Raw genomic sequence first — 10159 nt, 5'->3', positions numbered from 1 at the left:
CTCATGTCAGTTGATAGGGCTCATAAATAGCTATCTAGGGTATGAATTTGAAGAATATCGTTAGAGCCGTTTTTGAGAAAACCGTAAATAACATGGTTTTTTAGTGATTATCCGCCATTTTTCACAAAAATATTACGGAGCTCCTGCAATTTTCCCAGAAATGAGACTCATGTCAGTTGATAGGGCTTATAAATAGCTATCCATGGTATAAATTTGAAGAAAATCGTTAGAGCCGTTTTCGAGAAAACCGTGAAAAACATGGTTTTTTAGTAATTATCCGCCATTTTTTCCGCCATCTTGAATTGAATTTTATTGAATTTCTTATTGTCGGGTCCTCATGGTATAAGGACGTTAAGTTTAGAATTTCAAGTCAATCGGTTGATTAGGAATGGAGTTATCGTGTTCACAGACATACACACATACACACATACACACATACACACACACACACACACAGACCAACACCCAAAAATCATGTTTTTGGACTCAGGGGCCCTTGAAACGTATAGAAAACTTGAAATTTGGGTACCTTAATTTTTTTTGGAAAGCAATACTTTCCTTACCTATGGTAGTAGGGCAAGGAAAGTAAAAATGTCAAAAGGAAACGTGATTTTCATTGATTTTTCCGTTTGTGTGCAATCTGGGTTGTATTGTCAAGATTTCACATCAAATAAAAAATAGACTTGTATACTCTGCGAACAATACATCCAATCATATGTACAATATTTATCGAAATAAGCATTCAATATAGTAGAGCTCTAACAACTATTTACTTTCTTACTGGTTCAAGCAATCAGTTGTATTGTCAATATTTCACATAAAAGAGGACTCCATTCTTCTACTGTCACAGTCGTTATCCACGTTCCTAAAACAACGTTTCATTCTTCAGGGCTTTATCCTCCAGACTAGTCTACATCCTCTGGACTTCACTTAAACTTCATCTTCTTGACTTCACTTATAGACTTCTAAACTTCATCTTCTAGATTTCACTTAGACTCCATCCTTTAGAGCAAGTGCAATATGCATATCTCCACTATTTGCCTACTGACTATTGTAAGTACTCCATATACATCTAGATTTTCTCCTCCAGTTTCCTCATTTTTTTTCGAGAACTAACGGAGGGAAAATTTCAATTGTACAAACACAGTTCTATTTTTGTCACATCTTTTCACAGGACTGCAATTTCGTGTTGAAATCAACAATATAGAGCTTCGCTCTGGAGTGTAAGAGCATAGATAATTTGTATTAAAAGATTGAATTTATAGTTTATATCTATTTATTCATTTTTTCAGCCGTACAATTATTTTTACAGTTATATGAGGAGGCACAACAGGCTTATGCCCAAAACTGTCCCTTTTCAAATTTATACTATAGTCCAAATCAAAATCTAGGTTAAGCTACTATCACTCATCAAAATAAAAATTTATTCACACTCCAAAAACAAACACATCATCAATTACAAATAGAATGATATACTATGAATTCGATTTAGAATGATATACTATGTTTGCTACAATATTTTGTTCATATACTATGTAGGCTACAATTCTACTATACACCAACAGCATCTAGTTACTATTTTAGACTTTCTGAAGTAAACATCTTTTCTAAAAAAAGAGAAATAAATGAAAATATTTTTTTCTTGCTGAATTTTTCTTCTCGTGAGATCAGCTGAATGATCCCACACATGCACTCGTCCACTCACTTCCATTACAGTATTGACAAACGACAACATTTCCAGCTGTTTTTCCAATGACGTATTTATCCTTTTAATGTCCTTCAGCGAGCTATCCCAGGGTTGAGACCTAGTGCAATCGAATTCTCATATCATAAACCTGCTTTGTTCCAAATTTCGTGAGAATCGTTAGAGCAGTTTTCGAGATCCGGTCACATACAAATAAAAACATAAAAACATCTGAACATATAAACAGAATTTGCTCGTTTAATAGTATAGGATAAGGGAGCAGAAAACTCAACCCGAAATTATGTTTTTCAATTTTTTCTGATAAATAGTCACCTTCTACGAACATCAGGTAAAGTCTTCATTTCTAAGAATTTGGAAAGAGTTGATTTTTTTTTTCAATTATGAACACTGAATGGTAACAATTTATTTTTGCAGTTTCTCCCCAGCATTGCGGTAGGAGTATTAGAAGTAAATATGCAGGAATCTAAATCATGGGTAAGTGGACTTTCATAATATAATAAAATAATATTGTGTGACCTGGAAGGCTTAAGTCTAGTGTCAGAGTTTTCAGGTCACAACTGATCAATTTCAGGGCCTCTGGCATGACTTATAACTGCTTTTTAGGCAGCCCGGGACCTACGGTTTAACGTGTCCATCCGAAACACGGGAGTGGCCCAATAAAAATATCTTGCCCGGGCTGGGATTCGAACCTGGGCCTTTGGATCACGAAGCCAGCATCTAATCCACTCAACTACGGCCACTCCATAATATTGAATATCAGCAGGTGTTAAATGTACTCCACAAGGGTCAGTTGAAACACAAATAGATTGAATATAGTTCAACTGTAAAAAATAGTTTTTTAACAGTTAACAGTATTTAAATCAGAAGTATAATTTATTTATTTTATTTATTCAATCATTCAGAATTACACAACTTACAGAAAAGTACCACAGGCATATAAGCCCAAAACGGCTCCAATTCTAATTTATACAACAGTTCAAATGTAGCTAGGTTATGTGTCACTCAACATTCTTCAATCACACACTCAATTTTCAATCAAAAACACACAAAAATCATTTTCATATTAAAAAATACTTCCAAATTAAATTAAAACAATCACAATTAATTGAAAATTTTAAATTTCGAAAAAAACTATAAAATTTTGAGACCAAAAAGACAAGCACAATAATATTAAGAACTCATAATATCTGTAATTATCACAGTTAATAGAAATACAAAACTATGTATCTCGGTAAGCCGGAATGATAAAAAATTGTACTTGGTCTTGATTTGAAGAACAGAATCTCCTCTTTTATGTGAGGTAATTTATTTTTGTAAAAATATGATGGTGAAGTAAGATACGTTTGTTTAAAAAAATGAAGAAATTCGTGATATTTCCCTCACTTTTACAGTCTCGACAGTTTATCAATAATAGACAGTGATTCGAGATGTACCAAGGTATTCAAGGCAACACTGCTTATAAAGCATGTAATTCTCTTCTATTTGAGACCAATTGCAAGTTTCTATCATGTATCATACTCGTTTTAGAGACTCTTCAATAACATTGAAATCACAGAAAAAATGAGAAAATAAAAATTATAATTTTTTCCTACAGTTACCTTGAAAAGTGGCCATTCCTGCACTGATTACAGAAAGCAAAGAATCACTTTTCCGCTCTAGTGCGGGAAAAATGTTTCTGCACTCCAGATTTGCAACATGGCAACACAAAATAGTTGGTGGGTTATATGTAGGATTAGTGCACGAAAACAAAAATTGAGTTGGTAACAATGACTGTGGTTAGATTTAGATAAGAATCATTTCAATGGCTACCCTACATTTATGATAAAATCCCAATCTAGAAATCCAAAACAAGAATAATGTTCATCTAAATTATAATTAAATAATCATCGTTTACGAATTCTAATCCTTTTATAATAAATAATAGTTATTTTCTATTGATAATTATTATTTCAACTGCAAGCAATGAGAAAAGTAGCAAATAGACATTATAAAATTCGAATTTTGAGGTTAAATGATAACTGTTCGACAGTGAACTCTATACTAACTGGAATGGACTAGTAACACAAAGAAAGTGAGGCAGCTGGTGAAGATAGGCAACCCGCATTGCTGTGGGATTCGTCATTTTGTAACACATTGGCTTCTATGGGAAAATGCGTTGCACAGTTGCAATTTCTATTTTATTTCTATATTGTATGTCTTATTCCATGGAAGCGTTATTTTTCCTTCATTGAGGAGTTTATTGTTAACTTTTTGAGAGCAAAAATAATGAAATAGGTTGAATATGAATAAAGAAAAGTTTTTTTCTTTTGTGACTGCAGTAGTTTTAGTAATGTCAACTTTTCACAAGCAAGGGAATAACTTTGGGCCAGATTTCAGAGAAGCGTATGATTTATTAATTTTCATTTATTTAACAAGGACAAATATAAACTGTCATGAAATGATTGGTAATGAAAAAACAGGCTCATAGTCATTATTATTCCAATCCCGAATTTTGTTTGTACACAGTCCAAAGGAGGGCTGTGTTTAATTGAAACTATCACAGTCTGATGTTTATTTTGATTGGATATACTATTGTTTTTTGGATTATATGATTTATTGTTATTGTTAAAGGAAAGATTTATGATTTATTGTTTAATGAAATAAATTTAATAATATAGGCCTACTTACAGCAGGCTATGAATGTAGAATTATGTAGGTGTGCATTGGTGTAATTTCAAATCATGTAAGAGTGGGAGTTTCAGAAATGAAGCAAATAACGAAGAAACATTTTATTATATTATATGACTATGATAAGCAAACAGTAAAATATGCTACATAATTACCAGAGTAGAATGAACAATTTGAGATTAAAAGGTTCCAAAAATTAATAAATTATAATTCAGTTGATAACAATATCATATTTTTTACAATAAAAGTAGGTAAATAAAATGAATTATGTGGACTCTTGATGGTTCAATAACACAGGATTATTGAATATGTAATGATAGCAATAGGTATTCTGATAACATTTCAAATCATGTAAGTGTGGGAGTTTCAGAAATGATGCATAGAAATCTATGAAGAAACATATCAATTGTATTATAATTATGACCATATCTCGGGCCACTCCCGTGTTTCGGATGGACACGTTAAGTCGTCGTTCCCGGCTGTCTAAAAAGCAGTCGTTAGGTCATGTCAGAGGCCCTGAAATTGATCAGTTGCAACCTGAAAACTCTGACACCAGACCTGAGCCAGCCAGGTCACTCGATATTATTATTATGACCATATGATAAGCAAACAGTAAAATATGCTAAATAATTATTATAATATTGTAAATTGAACGATTATTTATTTGAAATGGAAAGGTTTAAAAAATTAATCAAAATTCAGCTGATTGCAATATCATATTTTTCAAAATAAAAGAAGGTACCTAAAATAAATTATGTCATCTCATGATGATAACACAGAATTATTAATCATTTTTTGTATTTATTCTTTTTTGAATAAGGATTAATTCGTTCTTCAACTATGTTTCTTTATTTTAGATGCTATAATGTAGGCCTAAATTTTCAATTAGCATAGAGACTATCACCGTATACTAGGAATATAACCAAATTTGTTGTTTTATTTTTGGTCAAATAAACTAATCAATATGGAAAAAAGTATTGGAAATGTATGCAAAACAAAAAGGTTTCTTCAAATCAATTAATAGAATAAAAATGTTTGACTTACCTGTTTCATTTCCTTTAACATGCCCATTCTTGCATCCAAATGCAACACAATACATCACCATTTCTCGGTCGTATTTTTATTCAATTCTACACATTTTATGACAAATACATCACAATATTTAAGAGAAAAGGTTGTGATCTAATACTGATAGCCCTAATACTCATTCAAATCCGTTTTTCAACTTTAAAAATGAAAAATCGTACTCAAGAGCCGCAACAACCTGCTTAAATGTATGAGTACGAGAGAGAAGGGAATCCCACACAGTAGGCCTGTCTTACTCACTCCGCCTTACACACTTTTGGCTGTAGCTTAGCATTGGTCAGCCCCTTCCAGTTAGTATAGAGTTCACTGCTGTTCGATATTCATATAAATAAAAAACATAAGAATACTACAATAAATATTCTCTGTTGTCTATGTTATTTTTATAAATATTTTTCAGTTCACTTTGAGCATTTTTCTCGGTAATTTGAGCAAAAGTCTAAATTTCTGAATCCTGATTCTCTAGTTTTTAGCTGGATGAAACAAACTTAGGTACGATTCTACCCACTAGGTCGCATGCTTGTCAGTTCAGCCATCTCAATCAGCTGTTGGCATGTATTTTGAATGTGAATTTTTTGTTCTATCTGTGTTTCTTCTGATTCTTGAATGAATATAAATGAGAAATTTGGCTGAGAATTTTCAACTTCAATTTGATTATTAATTTTTAAATGAATAAAGGTTTTTATTAATAACAGCATCACACACACACACAAACATTTGATGGATTTCAGCCATCATCTTACCCATAATTACCCACTTTTCATATTCAATGGTAACTGTAGGAAAAATTTAATGTGACCGTAATTCACAAGAATAATTTTCATCTAAATCATAATTAAATAATCATCATTTACGAATTCTCATCATTGAATAATAATAATAAATAATAGTTCTTTTCTATTGATAATTATTATTTCAACTCCAAGAAATGAGAAAAGTAGCAAATATACATTATAAAATTCGAATTTTGAGGTTAAATGATTACCGTTCGATATTCATATGAATAAAAATAATAAAAAACATAACAATACTACAATAAATATTCTCTGTTGTCTATGTTATTTTTATAAATATTTTTCAGTTTACTTTGAGCATTTTTCTCGTTAATTTGAGCAAAAGTCTAAATTTCTGAATCGTGTTTCAGTAATAAGATATTCTTACTCAAAGAAATATTGTTAGAGAAGCCTATGAGGAATTTAAATTAGTGAGGGATGTTCCGAGTGAAGTCAAATACAAATGTCTAAAGAAAAACTATGCAAAAGAAGTGAGGAAAGCTAAGTGTAAGAAAACAGCTGAAATATTAACAACTAGTACCAATTTTAACTCTGCTGTTTGGGAGGTAATTAATAGAAATAGGAGAGCAGCTCAAAAAGATACAGTTACTAATGTCCCTAGGATAATCGATGAACATGGAAATTATATGGATGATAGTATAGACATTTGTAACTTTTTCAATAAGTATTATCAACAGGTTGCATATAATCTCCAAAAGTCACTGAACACTAATACTTGTAATACAACTACATTAAATGCTGAGCCAATTGAAAAGGTATTTAAATTTCATCCATTATCAAGAGATGAGTTGTCAAGAATAATAAAAAATTTGAATAACAAAAAAACAGTAGGATTGGATGGGGTCTCAAGCAAAATTTTAAAAAAATGTGAAAATGAATTACTGGACCCTCTATTGCATCTCCTTAATACTTCACTAGAGCAGGGTATTTTCCCTGATGATCTGAAACAAGGAAAAATTTTGCCAATTTTCAAGAGCGGTGATTCTGAAAGAGTTGAAAATTATAGACCCATTAGTATTCTAAATGTAATAAGTAAAATTTTTGAAAGAGTAGTTTTAAATAGGCTATTGATGCACCTGGAAGAAATTAATTTCATATGTGATGAACAGCATGGGTTCAGGAAAGGGAAATCTACTAAGACTGCAATAGTATCCCTTGTTGAAAGACTAATAGATATAATAGATTCAGGTGAGAAGGCAGCCGCAATATTTCTTGATTTATCCAAAGCTTTTGATTGTGTGAACCATAGAATATTATTGGAAATACTAAAAACTGTAGGTGTGAATGGTATAGAACTAAAATGGTTTGAATCATATCTCATAGGTAGAAACCAGTGTGTTGAGCTTACCAAGGTGGATGGGAATGAAATAGTAAAAATTAAATCTCAAAAACTGGAGGTCCAGGCTGGAGTACCTCAAGGCTCAATTCTGGGTCCCTTACTGTTTCTGTTGTATGTGAACCAATTACCAAAAGAGTTAAAAGATCACAGAGCTCTGTTGTTTGCTGATGACACATCGCTTATCTTTAACAATTATTTATTAGATAGTCTAGAAATAAATGCTTTTACTGGAGTACAGGCAATTGTCCAATTCTTGAAGCAAAGGCAATTAACAATAAATAGTAAGAAATGTCAATTCCTACAATTCAAAAGTAAATATAATTCAGTAGAGGATAGAGAAATAAATGTGTTTGTAGAGGGAAATGAATTAGACCAAGAAGAGAAAGTAGCATTCTTGGGAATTTTATTGGACAGGAAATTAACATGGCATCCTTACATTGAGAGGATATGTAATAAGATATCATCTGGGGTATTTGTCCTGCGGCAGCTTGCTAGGCTGAATGATAAAAAACTACTGTTAACTGCTTACCATGGACTTATACTATCTCATATTAGGTATGCTATTTTAGTATGGGGTAATTCATCTCAACAAAATATGGACAGGGTGTTTAAGATTCAAAAGAAGGCACTCAGATGTATAGAGAAAGTGAATAGGTTAGACTCTTGTAGGCCTTTATTTAAAAAGCTTGGTCTATTAACTGTGCTCTTTGTATGTATATGAAGTTGTAATGCATGTGAAAACGAGTGGTGTGATCCAGAATTCAGATGTTCATGAGTATAATACGCGAAACAGAGCAGATTATCATATAATGGGTCACAATAGTAGGTTATTTGAACAAAAACCAGATTATATTGGTAGGAAATTTTATAACAAGCTACCTCAAATCTTGAAAAGTAATGATGATTTGAAGATTTTCAAAAAACAAATTAAAAAATATTTAGTTGATAGAGCTTTTTATAGTGTACAAGAATTCCTTTCAAACCTAAACTAGGTTGAACTACTTAGTATTAGAATTATTATGTAATAACATGACTTGTCTTATACTCCATGACTGGAGTCTTTAGGACGTAATCTTAAAAAAAAAAAAAATAATAATAATCTTTAGCTGGATGAAACAAACTTAGGTACGATTCTTCCCACTAGGTCGTGCACTTGTCGGTTCAGCCATCTTGTTTTGTTCAGCCATCTTGCATCTCAGTTCAGCCAACAAGCTGTTGGCGTGTATTTTGAATATGAAGTTTTTGTTCCATCTGTATTTTTTCTGATTCTTTAATGAATAAAAATGAGAACTTTGGCTGAGAATTTTGAACTTCAATTGGATTATTAATTTTTAAATGAATTAAAGTTGCTATTAATAACAGCATCACACACACACAAACATTTGATGGATTTCAGCCATCATTTTACCCATAATCATTCAATCAACCACTTCTCATATTTAATGGTAACTGTAGGAAAAATTAAATGTGAAATATGTGCGCAAAGTTCCTCTGCTGCACTCAAGAAGCCATTCCGCCCTCGCCTACGGCTCAGGCGTAAACGTTTCTTTCAGTGCAGCAAACTGTCACTTTGCGCACTAGTTGCACAAATAACTATTTCAATTGACTATAACTTTGGAACGGTCTTGAAATCAGAAGTATGATTCATGGGAGCCAAAAGGAGAGAAAATTCTCTACAAACTTGATGACTACCTACATTCTTGGATTTTTTATCTGAAGTGTTTCACAAGATATGCCACTTTGAATATGCGAGACTGTGGAAATGAGGGAAATATCACAAATTTCTCATGAGGAAAAAGTTGTGTATCTTGTGAAACACTTCAGATAAAAAATCTTAAAAGTAGTCAAGTTTGTAGAGGATTTTCTTCTCTTTTCGCTCCCATCAATCATATTTTTTATTTCAATACTGTTCTAAAGTTACAGTCAATTGGAGAAATAATGATTTTTATTTTCTCATTTTTACTGCGATTTTAATGTTATTGAAGAGTTTCTAAAACAAGTATGATACATGATAGAAACTTGCAATTGGTCTCAAATAGAAGAGAATTACATGCTTTATAAGCTGTGTTGCCTTGAATACCTTGGTACATCTCGCATCACTGTTTATCATCAAAAAACTGTCGAGACTGTGAAGATGAGGAAAATATCACGAGTTTCTTCATTTTTTTAAACTGTAACAATATTTATTGTTCCAATTGTGAATGATGAGGATTATGCGAATTATCATTAGAAGTCAGTCTACTATAACAGTTTGTTTCACTAGTTTGCTTTTCTGCGTTGTGTTGTGTCGACTTTGTTAGTGTGTGCATAGAAGTTATAGTACTAAGAAAATCAACGATTTTCCTGGAGCATCAGTCTGGTTCATGACCTTATAAGGCACGGAGTTTGTGTCCGATTGATTATCAATCATGCCTTATTTGGTTAGGAATTTGGAAAATAGCTGTCACTTGGTGGGAGAATGTATCTTAAATTATAGTTGTACTGTTCCTTTCTATTGGCAGAAATTTTTCTAGAAAATAGTAACTGCCAATCACAGTTAACGTTGGTTAGGTTCCTATCTAGTGAGGCCGT

General features: G+C 32.0%; 1 protein-coding gene across 1 annotated transcript in view; it reads left to right on the top strand.

The window, feature by feature from the left end:
• The first annotated feature begins 839 nt into the window (after positions 1-839).
• LOC111051692 overlaps positions 840-10159 on the top strand; it is a 28718-nt gene continuing 19398 nt past the window's right edge. The window contains exons 1-2 of the mRNA XM_039435543.1: positions 840-1053; positions 2120-2179. Coding sequence (XP_039291477.1) covers positions 1021-1053; positions 2120-2179 — 93 coding nt within the window. The 5' untranslated portion in view covers positions 840-1020. The remainder of the gene's footprint in view (positions 1054-2119; positions 2180-10159) is intronic.

This window comes from Nilaparvata lugens, chromosome 9 (assembly GCF_014356525.2).
Source record: "Nilaparvata lugens isolate BPH chromosome 9, ASM1435652v1, whole genome shotgun sequence".
NCBI classification, from domain to species: domain Eukaryota; kingdom Metazoa; phylum Arthropoda; class Insecta; order Hemiptera; family Delphacidae; genus Nilaparvata; species Nilaparvata lugens.
Note: the sequence above shows the minus strand (reverse complement) of the source record. Positions and strands in the feature narration are given on the sequence as shown.